The sequence below is a fragment of the Plecotus auritus genome, assembly GCF_963455305.1.
Source record: "Plecotus auritus genome assembly, chromosome: 7".
In the NCBI taxonomy this organism is placed as follows: domain Eukaryota; kingdom Metazoa; phylum Chordata; class Mammalia; order Chiroptera; family Vespertilionidae; genus Plecotus; species Plecotus auritus.
Genome location: NC_137774.1, coordinates 25,471,083 through 25,491,636, shown reverse-complemented (window position 1 = coordinate 25,491,636; position 20,554 = coordinate 25,471,083). Strand labels below are relative to the sequence as shown.

The 20,554-nt window shown below is 40.1% G+C and overlaps 2 protein-coding genes across 3 annotated transcripts in view; one reads left to right on the top strand and one right to left on the bottom strand.

Annotated features, from left to right (window-relative positions):
- TRIM37 (tripartite motif containing 37) overlaps positions 1-20,554 on the bottom strand; it is a 166,854-nt gene that overhangs the window by 34,335 nt on the left and 111,965 nt on the right. The window lies entirely within an intron of this gene.
- PPM1E (protein phosphatase, Mg2+/Mn2+ dependent 1E) overlaps positions 1-20,554 on the top strand; it is a 114,179-nt gene that overhangs the window by 88,989 nt on the left and 4,636 nt on the right. The window contains exons 2-6 of one of the 2 annotated variants that reach the window (XM_080679843.1): positions 6-124; positions 5,825-6,024; positions 13,497-13,685; positions 16,173-16,316; positions 16,537-16,630. In XM_080679843.1, coding sequence (XP_080535969.1) covers positions 6-124; positions 5,825-6,024; positions 13,497-13,685; positions 16,173-16,316; positions 16,537-16,630 — 746 coding nt within the window. The remainder of the gene's footprint in view (positions 1-5; positions 125-5,824; positions 6,025-13,496; positions 13,686-16,172; positions 16,317-16,536; positions 16,631-20,554) is intronic. The other variant, XM_080679844.1, reaches the window with a different exon arrangement.

The window sequence follows — 20,554 nt, the reverse complement described above, 5'->3', positions numbered from 1 at the left end:
TTCAGTAATTGCCCTTCCTTTTTGGCTGCTGCGTTAGCCAGAGCCACATCAGATGAAGTCCTTCAGAGTGATCTTTCTGCACATTACATCCCAAAGGAAACGGATGGCACAGAAGGGACTGTGGGTGAGTACCATTCTACATTATTTGTTTGAAAATATTAAAATATTCTCATGTGTAGTGATCCACAGAAAATGTCTGCCAAATACTAACTTTAATTATGTTTACCTACTGGTTAATTGTATAGTGGCAGCAAGAGAAAAAATAGCAAAAAAATTCTTTTTTTCCATTAATAAATTAATAATTAATAAAAGGAGGAAAAAAGAGAAAATACAGGTATATTTGAAAATATGTGGAAGTAATTGGAACAAGAGATTATCATAACAGGATATTATCATTAATACCTAGACAAATGGAAAAAGTAAAGTAGAAATGTGAAGACAAAAGAAAAGATGAGTGAAGGAGAGGAGAGTTTGAGCAAAACCTATTTAAAATGTTTAGCTTACCTTTAAGAATCCAAGTAAAAAAGCCAGATATAAAAATTCAAGAAATCAGTTGTAACAGAACCTCATTATATTACATTTCTGATAGCTATGCAAAATTTAATTTAATTGCATGGATCATTTTACTTCTTTTATCCAGGCAAATTATGAGGTTTTATTTATTAAAGAAGGTATATTTATTAATATATTAGACTTACACATATTAGATAAGCTCTAAAGAAATACTGATTTTTATAAAAATCACGGAATTACTACTCCGAATTGTTAAGGAATTTAAATATTTCATTCTGTTTGTTCCATCTCAAGCATTTGCCTTTCAACATGGTGCATAAGGAGCAAAGCATATATTAATGAATCAGAGTAGTTGGGTTCCAGAGAATCTGAGGCAGATATAACAGTAAACATTCCTGTTCTTCCTTTCTCTCTCTAGATAATTTTGACAGAAAATTGGCAAGGAAGTAATTCCTCTGCTTGTTTTTACTGAGAGTAATTGGTTCACTTGGAACCAAATTATTCCAGAATCAAGTTGGATAGAATTCCTGCTACAATGCATTGGTCTTCCTTCTGGTACTGATGCATAAAGTAAAAGCCCTGGAATGAAAAGATAAGGGAGATTAAATTCTGCTTCACTGCAGCCAGGCTGATGGCTGACTCAGCTCCAGCTCAGTTCAGTGACATTAAGACTGATGAGTAATTTACAGCTGTTAGGGGGTGGACTACTGCTTTGAACAATTTTCTCACCCTCTTAAATTATTTTTTCATTTCAGGCAGCAATTATTTATATACTAATGTTCTATACTGTTCCCCACAGAAGAATACTTAAAGTAGCAAGATAGAAATACTGCCCTACATGCCTACTTTGTAAGAATTTTCTGACACCCCCTCTCCCCCATAGGATAGCAAAAGTGCAATGAAGGCATTTTTTCTTTTGGTGGATATTATTGGTCATTTTGATGGTATATTTTTCCAAGAGATTACCCAGTAATGTATTCTCCATGCCACTGCTGTGATTCAGCATGATCTATTGTAATTTGAGACTGTTTGCAAGCCCTTAATCTATTTAACCCGAATCACTCAATGTGAACTGCACTGAGGAGAATATTTACAGGGCATAATGTGTTTCTCCATATATCAGAGTGGGAAATGAGCGTATTGAATAAGGCCCGCTGTCACTGAAATGCCTCTTTTTAGTTTCAAAAAAAAAATCCTGAACTTAAAGTTCTTTTCATGTTTATATCATCCCTAACAATGTTTGCTAAACAACCCTGCATATCTGTTGGTACAAATTTAGCTTAGCAGATGTAATGCCTGTCCAGACAACCTAAAATCCATTTGAAATATCCCAGTGTAAACATTAAAAGCAAAAAGGGGAAAATTATCATTAATACAAAAGAAATTAAAAGAATTATTAAAATACTAGAGGCCTGGTGCATGAAAATTCATGCACTGGAGGGGGGCATCCCTCAGCCCGGCCTGCCCCCTCTCACAGTCTGGAAGCCTTCAGGGGCAGGAGGTGACCCAGTGATCAGGGGAAGGCGACGCACCATCACACCTGTGCTGCTGCCACTGCCAGCAGCGCAAGCCTTGGCCGGCCCTGGTTACCTGAGCCTCGGGTGGCCCTGGGCTGCCCATCCGAGGCTTGCCTGCACCTTGGGCCAGCCCTAGGTGGCTGCGGGGCTGAGGGGACTGGGCGCCGCCGTCTTGTGGCTGTGGGCGCTGCCATCTTTGAGGGTGTGGCAGTCAATTAGCATATTCCCTCCTTATTGGTTGTGGGCGCCGCCATCTTTGTGATAGCATGCGGGTCAATTAGCATATTCCCTTTTTATTAGATAGGATTGTGTGAATGCATTTGAAAATCTGGATATTTTCTGGAAAATACAAATTAACAAACTTTTTGTAAGAAGAAAGTGATTGAGAAGATTGTTAAGGAGCTAGTTATCTTCCCAAAAGAACAAAGAGTAGGTGATTCTCCAGGTGAACAATTTCAAACGATCAAAGACACATAATTCCAATGCATTTGAAAATGAATTATTCAATTTCATAAAAAGGAAATTTTTCACAGCATAACACTGATACCAAAACTTAGACAAGCTGTCTAGGACAAGATTTAAAAAAGAAATGAGATCAATCCTAATAATCAATGTTAAATATATTAGGTAAAATATTGGTAACATTGAGTACAACAGTTAATTATATTGTTGAATATTTTATTGAGAGCCTACCATATACTTAGCATTTTGCTGGCAAAACAGCAGTGAACAAAACAAAAATACTGGGAAGTCTGTTAGCATAATTTATATATTAACTAGAGGTCTGGTGCACGAAATTTGTGCACAGGCGTGTGTGTGTCCTTCAGCCCATCCTGCACCTTCTCCAATCTGGGATCCCTCGAGGGATGTCCGACTGCCCATTTAGGGATCGGGCCTAAAAGGGCAGTCGGACATCCCTCTCACAATCCAGGACTGCTGGCTCCCAACCGCTCACCTGCCTGCCTGCCTGATTGCCCCTAACCACTTCTGCATGCTAGCCTGATCACCCCCTAACCACTCCCCTGCCAGCCTGATCGATGCCTAACTACTCACCTGCTGGCCCGATTGCCCCTAACTGTCCTCCCCTGCAGGCTGGGTCGCCCCCAACTGCCCTCCCCTGCCAGCCTGGTCACCCCTAACTGCCCTCCCTTGCTGGCCTGTCGCCCCTAACTGCCCTCCCCTGCCGGCCTGGTCGCCCCCAACTGCCCTCCCTTGCTGGCCTGTCGCCCCCAACTGCCCTCCCCTGCAGGCCTGGTTGCCCCTAGCTGTCCTCCCCTGCAGGCCCGGTCACCCCAAACTGCCTCCCTTGCAGGCCCGGTCACCCCTAACTACCCTCCCTTGCCAGCCTGGTCACCCCTAACTGCCCTCCCCTGCCGGCTATCTTGTGGTGGCCATCTTGTGTGTTGGAGTGATGGTCAATTTGCATATTACCTCTTTATTATATAGGATAGGTCAAAAGACACACACAGAATAATCTCTACCTGTGTTGTCCAGTGCAGTAGCTACTGACTGTATGCAGTTATTGAGTACTTGAAATACAGCTAATATGAACAAAATACTGAATTTTAAATTTTAAGTAGCCACACTGCAGCTATAAAGGTATTTTATTGAACAGTCCAGGTCTATAAAATAAGAGTAATATACAATCAAAGAATGGTATAATGGTTTATATCAGTGGTTGGCAAACTGCGGCTCGCGAGCCACATGCGGCTCTTTGGCCCCTTTGAATGTGGCTCTTCCACAAAATATCACGGCCTGGGTGAGTCTATTTTGAAGAATTGGCGTTAGAAGAAGTTTAAAAAATTTGGCTCTCAAAAGAAATTTCAATCATTGTACTATTGATATTTGGCTCTGTTGACTAATGAGTTTGCCGACCACTGGTTTATATTATTAGCAGTCATTTGTTTCACCCAACTCTATTATACCTCCAAGTTTCTGAATTCATTTATTGTTTTGCAGTCCTCTGTTGTGATTGAGTCAAATGCATATCCAAACACATATTTGGAGTGATACAAATAGGCAACTGCTGGCTGAAAGAGACGGTGTCTGGCAGCTGGTGCTTAAAAAAAAGATTGGAGTTGCTTAAAACCATCAAAATGTTGTGTTATTTCTTGGCCTCAGTTTCCCTTTTCTATACACCTCCTCAGGTTTTACTTGTTCCTTTCAAATGTACCCTTGATTTTCAGTTATATAAAAATGTCAAGGGGACAGAAACCACAAAACATAGTTTACCATCCTATATTATGTTAATGAGAAAAAAAGCAACAAAACCTTGAGGTCAGTTTCTGAAGTCATTTAAAAAAGAAATTTGAATAAGAAAACAAGTAACTGTAGTCACAGATTTAGGCAATGTCTGGGCAAGGAATATAAAATGAGACTATGTTCCCAGGCCGTTCTAAGAACACACAGTCTCTTCTTTGGGACTTGTATTGTAGATGGCAAGAGGCATGTACAGCCATTTCCCATCTGGCACACATTTTCTCAGGCTGTCAAGCTATATGTGACTTAGTAAAGTAAAACAAAAATTTGAGAATTCTAAATTTTTTTACCTGGGATGTAAGAAGAACCTCAAATACTGGCCTGAGAAAACCTAATCTCCCCTTGGTTATTTCAATAACTGCAACTTGAGGAGAGGACAACTTGAGTGGAGGTGATGTGAGACAATCTAGTCAGTACTATTCAGTGTTGCTTAAAAGGCTTTCTTTCATATCTGTCCATATACTGAGGGATGCAAATCAGTCTCAGAAATCAGCTAGTCAGCGCCACTTAACAGGTTGAGTAGCAGACTTAATAGTCTAGGAGTAGAGAATCATCTGATTGTTATCTTTTTTTCTTTTCTATCCAGGGTTACACACATAGAATGTAAGTATTTTTTCCTTAGAGAAATAAAAAACTTTGTTAACCTATTGGCTAAACTATTTAAGCTATTGCCTAAAGCTTTAAATAAATAACAAAAAACATCAACAGCCCTAGCCAGTTTGGCTAGTGGTTAGAGTGTCGGCCTGAGGACAGAAAGTCTCCGATTCAATTCTGGTCAAGGGAATAGGCTCCATTCCCAGCTGCAGGTCAGGGCGCATGTGGGACGCAGTCAATTGATGTGTCCCTTTCACATCAATGTTTCTCTCTTTCCCCCTCCCTTCCACTCTCTAAAAAAATCAATGGGGGGAAAATTTCCTCAGATAAGAATTAACGAAACAAAACAAATCAACAAAAATAATTTATTTCTGGATTATAATCAGTTACAGGAGAGAAAACGGGGAACTGGAAAGAGGAAAAGAGGCTAGGAAGGGGAGACAAAGACAAATGATAAGGTAAACTCTTCTGATCTCGGTAGTTTATAAATAAATAATGTTGCTCAGAGGCCTTTCATGTTCTAATCAGCTGGATAGCCACTGTTCGTATTTCAGTCACTCATCTACCCATAGGGGGCTTGGCCTTCCAGATGATAACCATGGCAGCCAACGGAGTGGGAAACAGTGCCCTGAACTAGATAGCAGTGTCCAGAGCACTTTGTGGGCTAGACGAAACCCAGCCATGGCCAAGACCCAGCCCTGAACAGAGGTTTCTCCTCAGGATATAGGATCATCCCAGTGGCAGCTGCTGGATGATTTTCTACTAGATAGGTTGTCATTTTCTCTTTTCAGAAGCAACACTTCCTTTCTCTTGAGAAGAAGGAATTTCTTTTATTAAGGAGGAGCTTAACTGGTGTGACCTACTTCTGTCTTTACCAATCAGGCAAGTGAAAAACAGCTTTACAAGGCTCTTCATTGGGGGTTTCTGTGTTTCTTTCACAGAGATTGAGACAGTGAAATTGGCCCGTTCTGTCTTCAGCAAACTACATGAGATTTGCTGCAGCTGGGTGAAAGACTTCCCTCTCCGCAGGAGACCCCAGCTTTATTATGAGACATCAATCCATGCCATCAAAAACATGCGCAGGAAAATGGAGGACAAACATGTCTGCATTCCTGACTTTAATATGCTCTTCAACCTAGAGGTAAAGGGCACTTCTGAGGTCAATGAGATTTAAAAAAACACTTTCATGGTTTTCTAACAGAACTCCTAATATACAGGGTGGGGCAAAAGTAGGTGTATAGCCTGGCTGGTGTGGCTCAGTGGTTTAGCATTGACCCATGAACCAAGAGTTTACTGGTTCAATTCCTATTTAGCCCACATGCCCAGGTTGCTGGCTTGATCCCCAGTAGGGGGCATGCAGTAGGCAGCCAATTGAAGTTTCTCTCTCATCGGTATTTCTATCTCTCTATCCCTTTCCTTTCCCCTCTCTCTAAAATCAATCAATAAACAGCAATTAATTTTAAAAAGTGGGTTTACAGTTGTGAGTTCAGGAGTATTATTTTTTTTAAAAATTGATTTCAGAGAGGAAGGGAGAGAGAGAGAGAAACATCAATGATGAGAAAGAATCATTGATCAGCTGCCACTTGCCTGCCACCTACTAGGGATAGAGCCTGCAGCCTGGGCATGTGCCCTGACCAGGAATTGATCTGGTGACCTCTTGGTTCATAGGTCTATGCTCAACCGGCTGGGTGGGAGTTTATTCTTTTTTTTTTTTTTTAATATATTTTATTGATATTTTACAGAGAGGAAGGGAGAGGGATAGAGAGCTAGAAACATCGATGAGAGAGAAACATCGATCAGCTGCCTCCTGCACACCACCCACTGGGGATGTGCCCGCAACCAAGATACATGCCCTTGACTGGAATCGAACCCGGGACCCCTCAGTCCACAGGCCGACGCTCTATCCACTGAGCCAAACCAATTTCGGTGGGAGTTTATTCTTGTATTATTATTTATTAACTACTATATTATTTTCCATACAAACAACTGTAAACCTACCCTGTACTGCTGATAGTATCTGATATGTCTGAATAGGATTAAAGGCAAAGTGGCACAAATTTGCTTGCATTAAACAATACAAAGGGAATTAGGGGAGAAACCAAGATGGTGGCATAGGTAAACACCTGAACTTCTGTCTTGCACTACAATTTCAAAACTACAACTAAAAGACAAAATGGACATCATCCAGAAATACAGGAAGGCTGGCTGAGTGGATATTCTACAACTAAAAGGAAAGAGAAAAGCACACTGAGACTTAGAGGAGCTGCGGAAGGCAGAGGTATGGAGGCGCGCACGTGGAGAGGGCTGGCAACTGAGCACGTGGCTGGCTTTCTCAAGCGGGAGGGAGACAAAAGCTCCTGACTGATCTGAACTCCAGTTCCAGGCAAGACTCTGGGGACCCAGACTCATACGGGGAGAAACTGGACTGTCTAGCAGTGGGCAGAACTTGAGGGTGGCTTTCTCTCAGAGGTGCTTGCAGCACTTACCGCAGGACACTGAGACCCAGGAGCCTCCTAGGGCAGGGCTGACGGGAAGCCATTGCTGTTTGCTCCACTCTGAGATCCCGCCCCACGAAGCCAATGCTGTTTGCTCCTCCCTGAGACTCTACCCCATCCAAGCTGAGTGCAGAGGCTTTTGCATATGAATGGCCTGGTCCTTTGAATTCTAAACTTACCTAACAAACTGCAGCTGAGTCAGTGAGACCCAGAACATCCGAAAGAAGGCCCAAGGCCCTGTAGCAGCTTGCATTGCTTCACAGCTGGGCCTCATCTGGGCACCTCCAAAACCCAAACAAAGAAGAGGAATCTGCAGATCTCTCCGTAGCTCCTGCTGGGTGGCCTCAGGCAGAGGCTAAATTAGCACCTCCTTGGAGATCCAAGAGCCAGTGTACCCAGGGGTCAGAGTGGGACCATCTAGATTACAACTCCTCAGATCCATAAGGGACAAACTCAGGGGACAGACTCAGTGACCACCAAAGCCCCAGTGAAGCAAGTCTTGTCTCATAAGGGTGTCTCCAGCACAGATGTTCTCCCAGTGTAGACACAGCCGATCCTCACAGCCAATTGGCCTGGAGGTCAGTTCCTCCCAGTGATACCAACAACAATTAAGGCTTAACTACAAAACTGTGCACACAGCCCACAAAGGGGTGCACCAAGAGTGTCCACCTCAGGTAACTGGGGAGGCTGAGCCACTGGGCCCTATAGGACACCTAGCACACAAAGCCACTCCATCAACTCAGGGAAGCAGCCAAAATGCGGAGACAAAGAAACAGGTCACAAATGAAAGAAATGGAGGGAAGCAAATGACTGGATATAGAGTTCAAAACCACAGTTATAAGGTTTTTCAAGAATTTCCTAGAAAAGGCCGATAAATTTAGCGAGACCCTCAAGGATATGAAAAAGGACAACTAGAAATTAAACATACACTGACTGAAATAAAGAATAATATACAGAGATCCAACAGCAGACTAGAGGATCCCAAGAATCAAGTCAACGATTTGAAATAGAAAGAAGCAAAAAACACCCAACCAGAAAAGCAAAAAGAATCCAAATATATGAAGATAGTGTAAGGAGCCTCTGGGACAACCTCAAGCATACCAACATCAGAATTATGGGGGTGCCAGAAGAAGAGAGAGAGCAAGATGCTGAAAACCTATTGGAAGAAATAATGACAGAAAACTTCCCCACTTGGTGAAAGAAATAGACTTACAAGTCCAGGAAGCGCAGAGAACCCGAAACAAAAGGAATCCAAAGAGGACCACACCAAGACACATCATAATTAAAATGCCAAGAGCAAAAGACAAAGAGAGAATATTAAAAGCAGCAAGAGAAAAACAGTTAATTACCTACAAGGGAGCACCCATATGATTGTCAGCTGATTTCTCAACAGAAACTATGCAGGCCAGATGGGAGTGGCAAGAAATATTCAAAGTGATGAATAGCCCTAACCAGTTTGGCTCAGTGGATAGAGCGTCAGCCTGCAGAGTCAAGAGTTCCAGGTTTGATTCCGGTCAAGGGCATGTACCTTGGTTGAGGGCATATACCCAGAAGGGGGTGTGCAGGAGGCAGCTGATTGATGTTTCTCTCTCATCGATATTTCTAACTCTCTATCCCTCTCCCTTCCTCTCTGTAAAAAATCAATAAAATAGCCCTAGCTGGTTTGGCTCAGTGGATAGAGCGTCGGCCTGCGGACTCAAGGGTCCCGGGTTCGATTCCGGTCAAGGGCATGTACCTTGGTTGCGGGCACATACCCAGTAGGGAGTGTGCAGGAGGCAGCTGATCGATGTTTCTCTCTCATCAATGTTTCTGGCTCTCTATCCCTCTCTCTTCCTCTCTGTAAAAAATCAATAAAATATATTTTTAAAAAACCAATAAAATATATTAAAAAAAACACACACACAAAAAAAACAAAGTGATGAATAGCAAGAACCTACAACCAAGATTACTCTACCCAGCAAAGCTATCATTCAGAATTGAAGGTCAGATAAAGAGCTTCACAGATAAGAAAAAGCTAAAGGAGTTCATCACCGCCAAACCAGTATTATATGAAATGCTGAAAGGTATTCTTTAAGAAGAGGAAGAAGAAGAAAAAGGTAAAGATAAAAATTATGAACAACAAATACATATCTATCAACAAGTGAATCTAAAAATCAAGTGAGTAAAAAATCTGATGAACAGAATAAACTGGTGAATATAATAGAATCAGGGGCATAGAAAGGGAGTGAACTGGCAATCCTCAGGGAGGAAAGGGGTGGGGGGGGTTCGGGAAGAGACTGGACAAAAATCGTACACCTATGGATGAGGACAGTGCGGGGGGGGGGGGGTAAGGGCAGAGGGTGGGGTGGGAACCGGGTGGAGGGATCTATGGGGGGAAAAAAGAGGAACAATTGTAATAATCTGAACAATAAAGATTTATTAAAAAAAGAAAGGGAAGTATTTTATTTTGAATAGGTAATGCATTCACAGGGTTTAGAGTAGAAAAATAAAATCTCTTATTTTTGTCTCTCACTCAGTTCCCTTCCATGAAGGCAAGGGAACTAGCAGTTTCTTGTGTAACTTTCCAGAGCTCTTCTATAGACATACAAGTAAAAAAGAAAACTGTTATATCACTATAAAGCTGTGTGTTTTTCTTTAAGGAAACCATTTTCATAGTATAATCAAGTGGTATTTATTAAGTTCCACATTATGTTGCTGAAGCGCAACACAAAACACAAACATAAAAGAATGAATTTGAGACTGAGACAGTTTACTGATTTCATGTGGTTTTCTTTTTTAAATCTTGGTTTCTGATAGAAAGTAGCTGGAATTACCTTTCCTGAATCTGTGACTGACAAATTGGATCATATGAGCCTTGTCAACTTAATAACCATGTTCTTGTCATATTCCTCTTCTCTTTCTATTAAGTGTATTATGTTAATGCAAACAGAGGCAGGTTTGTTTTCTTTGCCTGTCACTTACCTCTTTCCTTAAGTCCATAACTTAGAAATTACAATGTAGTCTTTCTACAAAGCACAATATTTCCTTTATTTAGCAGTTACATTTAAATTGAAGCTGACTGTCAAGGTCTGATAAGCAGTGATGTGGGTTAGTAACGGGTGCTTATATTACAAGATAGATGAAGTGATATCTTTATTTCCAAATGTTACCATGTCCATGCAAATATAACCCAAAGGATGTTTTGTTTGACATAACTCTTTTATAAAACATTGTCAATAATAAGAAATTGGAAATGATCTAAATTATTAAATATAGGGAATGGTAACTATGATATGTTCATAAAATGTATAGTACACATACATTTAAAGTTATGTCTTTGAGAATACTTAATGACATGTGGGAAATGCAGGATATAAAATTCAATGTATAGTATGATCCTGATTTTATTGAAAAATGTATATATGTATGTAAAAGACTGGTTATCTGTGGATGGTGGGATTATAGATATTTACTTCTTTACACTTCTTTATCAGGCCAAAAAAATGTACACCGTCTTTATAGTAGAGAAAAAAATCAGTATTTTTTTAAATTTAAGAAGCTATACTAATTATTTAAGAAATCCATTAGACTTCTCCCGTTTCTTCTGATGCTATCTATACTAACAATCTCTCCACAGATCTCACATTGTTTAGTTGCAGTCTCATGTCCCAGTTAAGGAATTATTGCCCCCTCTCTCTTTATGATAATCCCACAGCAGCTCATTCATCATTTAAAAACTGCTTATGTATGCTGTTTTTCTATTTTACCCTTCTCCTACCAATTGAGTTGTATAACAATGAGTACTACTCTTCAGTACAGGTAGAAATCCTATGTCAGGACTGTTTTTCTAGATAGATCGATTTAGTCAGTTAACCTTGTAGGTGGTGTTCATTAGACTGCTAAATTAACTAGCTGTAATGTCTGTAGTAGGTACAGACTTAATAATATTTGGGTATAATCATTACTTTCTGGACATTTACATATGATACTTACATAAATGGAGTATACTCTTTAAAAGAACTTTTCCGAAGTACAAATATACCTGTTGTTTTAGTAGTCTTTCCAAATCCCCATGAGATAGCAACTCACTCCTACCTAACAGATGGGAAAACAAGCACAAAAAATTATATTGTTTACTTTGGATATTTGTTTGAATGACAGGACCTAGACCAGGGGTGGGCAAACTTTTTGACTCGAGGGCCACAATGGGTTCTTAAACTGGACCGGAGGGCCTGAACAAAAGCATGGATGGAGTGTTTGTGTGAACTAATATAAATTCAAAGTAAACATCATTACATAAAAGGGTACGGTCTTTTTTTTTTATTTCAATAGTTTTATTCATTTCAAACATTTTAACAAGAAGAATGTAAACACTAATTATTATAATTTGAAACTTCAAAAAATGGAGGAATCATAGCACAATAACATACCTTATATTGAAGATGGCAAAGGCAAAATAAAATTGCCTAACAAAGGAAAGGTACAAAAGCCTTTCAAATTAAACTTAAATATAATAAAATAATTTAAAACTAAAACAAATAGAAAAGAACAAAATGTGTAAACAGTAAATTAAACATTTTCTTTAGTGCAACTTGCAAATTATGCCCGGGACGTAGATGTAGATGGCAATGTAGACTGGGTTGAAAGGTTTTTGGTCTTTAAAACATCAACTTCAGTGGGAACAGTGTTGTTGGTCTCCTTTTTAGCTAATGCTCTGATACTGTGCTCTCCAGGGGCGTGTCTCCCTACATCACCACGATAACGTGTCTACGCATTCCCAGGGTGATGTTGGGAGACACGTCCGCGGGCATTACAAGGAGCCTCTGGAAGACTGAGAGGTTGTTCCTTCTACTGAATGGGCGGATATAAATCCGCCCACTCAGAAGAAGGAGCTGCAGCTGTGTTCCCTGACGTTGCCATGTTAACACTGCTGCTGGTGAAGGAGCGGAGGGGAGAGCAAGAGAACCCTCCACTCTTTCGGCTCCGCGGGCCGTAGTTTGCCCACGGCTGACCTAGACTCATCCAAGCTTCTAGAGCTCAAGGAATGTCAAAAACTTACAAATGGCCGAAACTGGTTTGGCTCAGTGGATAGAGCGTCGGCCTGCGGACTCAAGGGTCCCAGGTTCGATTCCGGTCAAGGGCATGTACCTTGGTTGCGGGCACATCCCCAGTGGGAGGTGTGCAGGAGGCAGCTGATCGATGTTTCTCTCTCATCGATGTTTCTAGCTCTCTATCCCTCTCCCTTCATTTCTGTGAAATATCAATAAAATATATTTTAAAAAAAAACAACAAAAAAAAAACCCTTACAAATGAAAATCATTAAATACTGTTGTCTAAAGAGAGTCCAGGACTCAGAGTTCAGTGAGTTATATATCTCCTAAGCAAGGTAGATCTGAGATTTAAATACTTGAGTTGAAGAAGCAAATTACTTAATGGTTTCAATGTAATCTTGTGATTAGGCTTCCTTTGGCAGGACAAAGCACAGGTTTGGAAGCCCTCCCTCTGGCAGTTGTTGGGAGAGGAGGGGCGTGGCAAGGAAATGGGAAGCTGAATCCTCGAATAGGGGACAAGGAAGTGTTAAGTGCATTTGGATATCTGTGTGGTTCGTTTTGCCAACCAGTTTAGACTAGTTGAGGATTCAATGTGACTGTGAATGACTTATGAGGGAGATATTATAGTTTAAAAGTATGTGTATGCTTTCATTATCTCTATGTATTTTAAACAACCTAACACAATTGGACTTGTGCTGGAAAGCCAATTATTTCCTATTGTTCTTAGTTTCTAATTTTATGATTAAAAGGCTTTTCTTTTTGGAAAAATCACTCAATCCAGAACAGTTTTTGTTCAGTCCCTCCTCATACCTTCTTTTTCCTCCCTCTCCCCTCAAAATTGTAATAGCAATTTTGAAGCAAATACATGTGGGTGGTTTCCATGGTGCAAGACAACTTTCACAGAGAGAGGGCACTTCAGCCTGAGCTAATTGGGCATGATGTGTTCCAGCATTCTGGTGTAAACACATATGCCCTAGTATTGCAGGTGTTTTAGCAGTTGATCAGGCATATCAGAAAAGGGAAACACTTAATCTCATTAATCTGGGCAACAGTGCAGGGGGCCACTGTTTCTGTGTTTCTATTGATAGGACCAGGAAGAACAAGCTTACTTTGCAGTGTTTGATGGCCACGGAGGAGTAGATGCTGCCATTTATGCCTCCATTCACCTGCACGTTAACTTGGTACGCCAGGAGATGTTCCCCCATGACCCTGCTGAAGCCTTGTGCCGGGCCTTTCGGGTCACTGATGAACGGTTTGTACAGAAAGCAGCCAGGGAGGTATGCCTTTTTCTCATAAATTCTTGTCATGACTGCACTGGCTGAGCTCAGCTGATCTGTGGTTAAAGGGCTATTTGTATTTTCCCTTTGGGGGCAGGCATTATTTAAAGTTCTCTTCCAAAGTGTTCTTGACCCACAGTATTGGATTCTGTCGTAGTTCTAATTCTCTCTTCGGAAGAGTTTTAGTGGAGTGCTATGATGTACAGTATAGAAACTCACAAGCTGTAATTTTCTACAAAGGCACTCCAATTGCTGGATCTGGCAGATGAGTTTTGTCTTTCATACTCACTATTACCTGTCAGGTTCACATGAGGACCATCTCTCTAAGCTTACTTTTGCTGATAAAATCTGGAAATGGAGATTAAAACAATGGTCTAAAAAAGAAACCAAAGCTGGGATTACTCCCATGCATTTAGTTCTAAATGGGTTGGCAGTGTTTTGCTGTGTATCTGTTGAGGGAAAATTTGCTTGGAGACAGTGAATCCTTAGATAATCCTTGAACTGATTCTCTTAACAGGAAGAAAAGTCAGAGCTCGTGTCCTAATTTCTTAAGGTTAATCAGACATAAGGTTTTTACTCTGAATAAATGACAGGAGCTCTATATTAAGATTTAAAAGTAAAAAATTTAATTATCAGTCTGGGTATTGGTACATAATTAACTATGGTATATTACATTCATTTCTAACTGGGGCCCAATAGAAAGAGAATAATTTTTAATGTAATTATACTATTATATGACCTAAACATTAACTCTTCAAAATGACTGGAGAGAACAGGGTAGTCATTTTAATCCATTTCTTTGATCTCATAGTTTGCTATACAGCAGTAGTGGGGCTTAGAATTAATGAAATAATTCAGAACTATTTGTTAATAGGCAAGAGAAATAGTCTATATTTCCCACGTATACCCCAGGTTTAAATTAATAGGTAAATCCACTATCAGCAACCACTAAGGTCTACATATAGAGATGTGGGGCTAGAAAACAAGATACAGTGTTGACCTCAGACCTTCCCAATCTCTTGAGTGCTGGCACTGTCCAGCTGTTTGTCATCATTCTGACTGAGGACAAACCCAGCCCCTGAGAGATGATCTGTAATCACCATTGTGAAGCTAAGAGAATCACTTGCCTTTCTCATCCTCTGTTCTATCCCTTTTCCTCTGTGTACTCAAAAGGATGACTTTTTTCCTGACCAAGTTCACTTCATTGGCTTTGCCAGTGACCCCAGTTTATCTCAGTGCTGCCAATAGTTCTCTTGAGTAATTTAGGTTTGTCTCAACAAACAGTTAAGTTTTCTCCTTGTGCTTCCACGTGCTGCTAACTGCTGGGAAGAAAGCAGCTATTCCTGTTGCGAAGCAGTCCTGCCTCCTGTTCTCTCCAGGGCATATGCACTGCAGTGTCTTTATCATGTGTTCCAGGGGCTGAGTTTTTGAACAGTCTGTGTGGGAAGACATTTTATTGGTGGGGGAGGGTTTATAACAGACTATCCCTATATAGGGAAAAGGAGTTGTTATTCTCATTGGCTACAAGGGGCCTTTTACCACCCATGACGCACTGGCTCTAATTTAGGACAAGTTCTTAATAACAGAAAGTCATGCTCATTTGGTGGTGACTCATGTCAAATGGAGATGTCATATTAGTATAGTAGCATCAAGAGCATTAAGTAAAGTGATACTGAGCTATTGCAGTGAAATTCCAGGCTGTTAGTTCTTTATGCAGTGTTCCAAAAGCAAGTTTACAAAGTTCATTTCTAAAATGATTTGTTTTAAAGTATACTAGTAAGCATCTTAGCACTAACTACAGGGAATGTATGTTTTCTCTTGGCTCCTGTCTTACTGTCCAGAGTATGGGAACATTTGTGTAGCAGTCAGATGCCTTACATGTTATTTTGTAAAGTGAGGACTCTCCCCCAAACATACAATATGTCAGTAACAAAACAGAGACCACAAGATGGTAATCTTTACTCTTAGAGTTGTTATAGTGGATTCAGCACTGGACTAGCAAGAAAAATAATTTCATTTCTCTTATTTGTACTAATCAGTTACCTGCCCTTGGACAAGTCACATAACCTCTCATCGTTTTCTTACCTGTATATAAAATGGAATTAATAATTATCCCTGCCTTGCATATCACAGATAAATGGATCTATATGTGTGCACATTTAAGTACATACATGCATATCAGAATGAGAAATTCAAATTTAAAAACAGAAATTGCTATTTATTTGTGAAATCAAGGTATTAATAACCTAGCTCCCAACTGAAAGGTCTGAATCAATTATAAATTGCTTCTCAATGAGAATGATACCTATTTAAATTTTATTGTGGACAGTATTATGGGAGATGCCTCCCTTTTTGCCCCCCTACACCCAGCCCGCACCCCACTCCAGGCTTTCCCCATTCTATTGTCTGCCAATGGGTTATGCATATATGTTCTTAGAATTTGATATCTATTTTTACTGACTCTAGTTTTATTTAAACTATTTTCAGAGCTTAAGATGTGGGACCACAGGAGTGGTGACTTTTATCAGAGGCAACATGCTGCATGTAGCCTGGGTGGGTGATTCCCAGGTTATGCTTGTGAGAAAGGGCCAAGCTGTTGAACTAATGAAGCCACACAAACCAGACAGAGAAGTAAGTATGTCTGTTCCACAAAGGCAGTTTTCTGGTTATTAATTAAGACTCTCTTAATAACATAATTATCACCATCATCTCAGCATCCATGCCCCTTCCAAAGGAGAAATAAAGAGAAACTTTCCAGAAAGCTGATGAATATATCTGTTGTTTACTGTTAAGGTAGATTAATAAATCCTGAATCTAATTATATGCTTCTTTTCATTGCATTGCTGTTTAGGATGAAAAGCAGCGAATTGAGGCCCTGGGAGGTTGTGTAGTCTGGTTTGGTGCCTGGCGAGTGAATGGAAGTCTATCGGTCTCCAGAGCTATTGGTAGGAAAACCAATTAATTTTTGTTTCTCTTTGGCTCATTGTCTTATGTTAACTCTGATACAACAAGTAAGTTCTATGTTTCTTAATACAGTTCCCTTTTAATTATGGAATTTAAGCATATAAATGAGTAGGTTAAATAATTTACAGAGCCACCATCCACTGTTGTTTTAAATAATAAAAAGTACGCTGATAATATAAATCATCATTTCTGGTTTCTTTGGTACACAAATCCACACGATCCTCATTTCATTTCATTTTGGGTCATATTTAGTTTAAATCAGTATTTTCCAGAAAATGGAAACCTCCCCCCATATTTTACCTTTATGTCATTCATTATGAATTTTTAAATGACTAAACAACAGAGAACAAATCCATGGGGAAAACATTGTGCTTTTTAGATGAAAATAATTTTCTATATGAGTGTAATAATTTGCCAAATAACTCTGGAGTTTCAAAGAATCTGCTCCCTAGGACCTAAATTCTTCAAAAGAAGGGTAAGTCAACAAAACTGTCTAAAACTTAGAGAGTAAACAGCTAAATTGATTAGACAAAATTCAAGGGTATAAGTTCAGAGAATTGAGTTATAGTCTACTTTCTGTCTTTGTTTCACTTTCGTGCCTGAGTTCATTTTAGGTTTCATGCCTTAGCTTTATTTTCTGTTGTTTTTAAAGAATCAGTCAATGTGAGTGCCTATATGAGTGATATGCGTATGTGCATATTTACTGCAGTTCTTAGTCACAGCTTCCTAAAGAAATGAGGTAATCTGACATAGGGATAACATGGATTAATGGAATTTACCTCTAATCCCCAACTTTTGCTTATCATTACCAACAATCTCAAAGGACTGATTCAATTTCACCACGGATGTGAGTTGTTCCTCCCACTCTTTGGGAAGGTACTGGCAAACTGTGAAGTGGCCCAAATGTGGGTAGCAGAAGGCTGAGAGAGAAAGAAAAATTCTGCAAATATCTCCTAAAAAAGTGAAAGTTGGCTTTATCTTATGACTGAGGGAGTTATTAGGAACTCTGGAATAAGGCCAAATAGGGAAAATTTCCCATTTCTAAAACATTCTATATAGAATTTTTTTTTGACAATTCCAATCAGAAGACCTCTTCCTCTTGATCTTCCCATCTTTGTCAGTGTTTGAGAGGTATCTTTAATGCCTGTTATAGAACCAGCTTTACTAGGGAGATACTTGACTTTTCTTGTTTCTAAAAATATAACACCTGGGGAAACTATAGCAGGGGAAGAATGTCCTCGGCTAAGTGAGTCTAGGACAGAGGAAGCCGACTTCACAGAGGAAGTGACTTTTGTGTTGGGCATGGAGGAGTGTTCAGGGAGGAAATCCCAGGTACAGGGGGGGTCTGAAAGAGCATTGTGTGTTAGGAACAGAGGCTGGGCAGAGGTGGAAGTGCTGGTGCTAAGTTGTGAGGGGCTAAGTAGTCTGGGCTTTACCAGGTGATAAGCAGAGGGGCCCACATGATCAGGTTTGTAGTTATATTTGTAATGATGGTTTGTAAGACAGACTAGAGTAGAAAGCCTAGATGAATGATTATTCAGGAAGCTGTTGATACACTTTTACAGAGATGAGGCAGCTAAAAAGGGATACAGAGGAGGGTATAAATTGATGGGACAGAAATGACAGTTTGTGGGGGAAGAGGAAAGCTAACTTCCAGGCTTCTGACTTGTGTGACTGAGAAGATAAAGCATTTGTAATAAAGCAGCAGCAATTTGGTGGGTGGGGAGGAGGGCAGATGAGTTCATTTTGGGTATATTTTAATTCTATGTACCTGTGGTTTGTTTTGGAAAAGAGTTTATATGCAGCTGGAAATACAGATCTGGAGCTTAGCAGAGTTGGATATAGAGATTTGGGAACTCATCCCATTTTGGCAATAATATTAGCAACCTCTGAAGTAACATATAAGTTGAATCTATGGGTATGGATGACATTGCCCAAGAAAAATGTGTAGTATGGAAAGGGAGAGCCTCATTCCTTAAGGTAGAACAACATAATGAAGTCAGCTCTCTGGGTTTGTATCTTGGATATGCCACGTTACAAGCTGTGGGCCTTGGGAAGTTTATTTCTCTGTTTCTATTTGTTCTTTGTAAAGTGTGAACAGTAACAGTACTTAAGTCATGAAGTTTTTGTATTAAATAGCACAATACATGCACCACACTCCAGTTCTGTATGTCACAGTCTTAAACAGTGATTGTTAGTGCTATTTTTATTTAAGATTCTAAAATTGATTTTGAGAGAGAGAGAAAGGGAGAGGGGAAGAGAAACATCGATGTGAGAGTGAAACAATTGGCTACCTCCTGCACGCCCCAACCAGGGACCGGCCGCACCCCAGGCACACGCTCCAACTGGCAGCTCTTTGGTGCATAGGAAGATGCCCAACAACTGAGCCACACAGGCCAGGGCTGTTAGTACAATTATTATTTTTTAAATATATTTTTATTGATTTCAGAGAAGGGGGAGAAGCAGATAAAAACATCAATGATGAGAAAGAATCATTGATTGGCTGCCTCCTGCGGTACACCCCCTACTGTGGATTGAGCCTGAAACCTGGGCATGTGCCCTGACACTCAACCACTGAGCCACGCCAGCTGTGCTATTAGTACAATTGTTAAGGAGCTAGTGAAGAAAATAAAGAGGGGATCAGAGTTTTAAAAGTGGGGTATCTCAGATGCTAGGGGAAGAGGGTTTCTAGGAGAAAGTAGTGAATATGGTCAAGTGCTGCAGAGGTCAAGTGAGAAGTGGGTTAAAAAAAAAAAAGAAGACCTGGAATTTTGAAAATAGGGAATAAGGCAGTTCCTTGCATAATGTTCTGTTCATTATCATTTTGTTATAACGTAATGAGATGCTGTACGAACTTGCTCTTGTTTGTATTAATTAGCCTAAGGTAAAACCGGTTTCCTTTTATCATTTCACTTAGTCACAGAAACCTATAGATGACATTAAATGAAGGCTTACTATGATTGGTAACATCTGAGATAAATGTGTTCGATCAGTAGGCACAGAAACCACAAAACAATCAGGTGAGGGAAAATGAGCGGTAACATGAAGGAGCATGTACAGATTTGGTTTCTTGGACAACATGGTGGTGAAGGGAGACAGTGTGATGACTTGAGGGAAAAGCTGATTTGGGAAAGGGTTGCTTTCATTGTTTTGTTTTGAGATTTTAGATCAGACCCTGTTTATACAATTAAGGAAGAGAGAACAAGTAGAAGAGAAATTGAACAGGAGAGAGAGAGAAGCCAGGGTCCAAGAGCACACGTTAGCTTTGAAAAGGGAAAGGACACCTTTTACTCTGAGGAATGGTAGCTGATATGGGTGAATCTCTACAGATTTAAAAAAAAAAAAAAAAAAAAACAGAAGAAATGGTGGAGAGGAATTGAGGAAATTCAGGATTGATAAACTTAAATTTTCCTTGAAGTAGGAAATTAGGCCTTGAAGTAGGAAATTAGGCCATCTACCCAAATCCAGTAGTTTAATTGGAAGAGGGAGTTGAAAAATGAGAGATTTAGAAAGCTCATGGCATAAAATAGAGGGTTAAATGGGGACAAGAAAAAGGATTCCTAAGCAGAGTTCAACTCTACTTAGGAAAAAATGACTCTTAAAACTTTGAAAATTAAAAGCTTTAAAGCCCTTCAAATGTATGATCCACAGTTGACTGAAGCACGATGTTTCCTAGCATATGGAGAGAGGATGTTGAAGACAAAAGGATGTTGCCATTTCTACCATGAAATGGATAATCATGCCCTCCTACCAAATTTGGGGGCGAAATGTCATGAATTTGACATCCAACAAACAGTAGAGCAGGTGAAAAGCCAGAATTCTGGCAGCATTTCTTTTGCAAATCTTCGTATGTTCTGTTCTAAACTAACAGTTGCAGTACCTTTTACTTGACACCCTAAAACGAG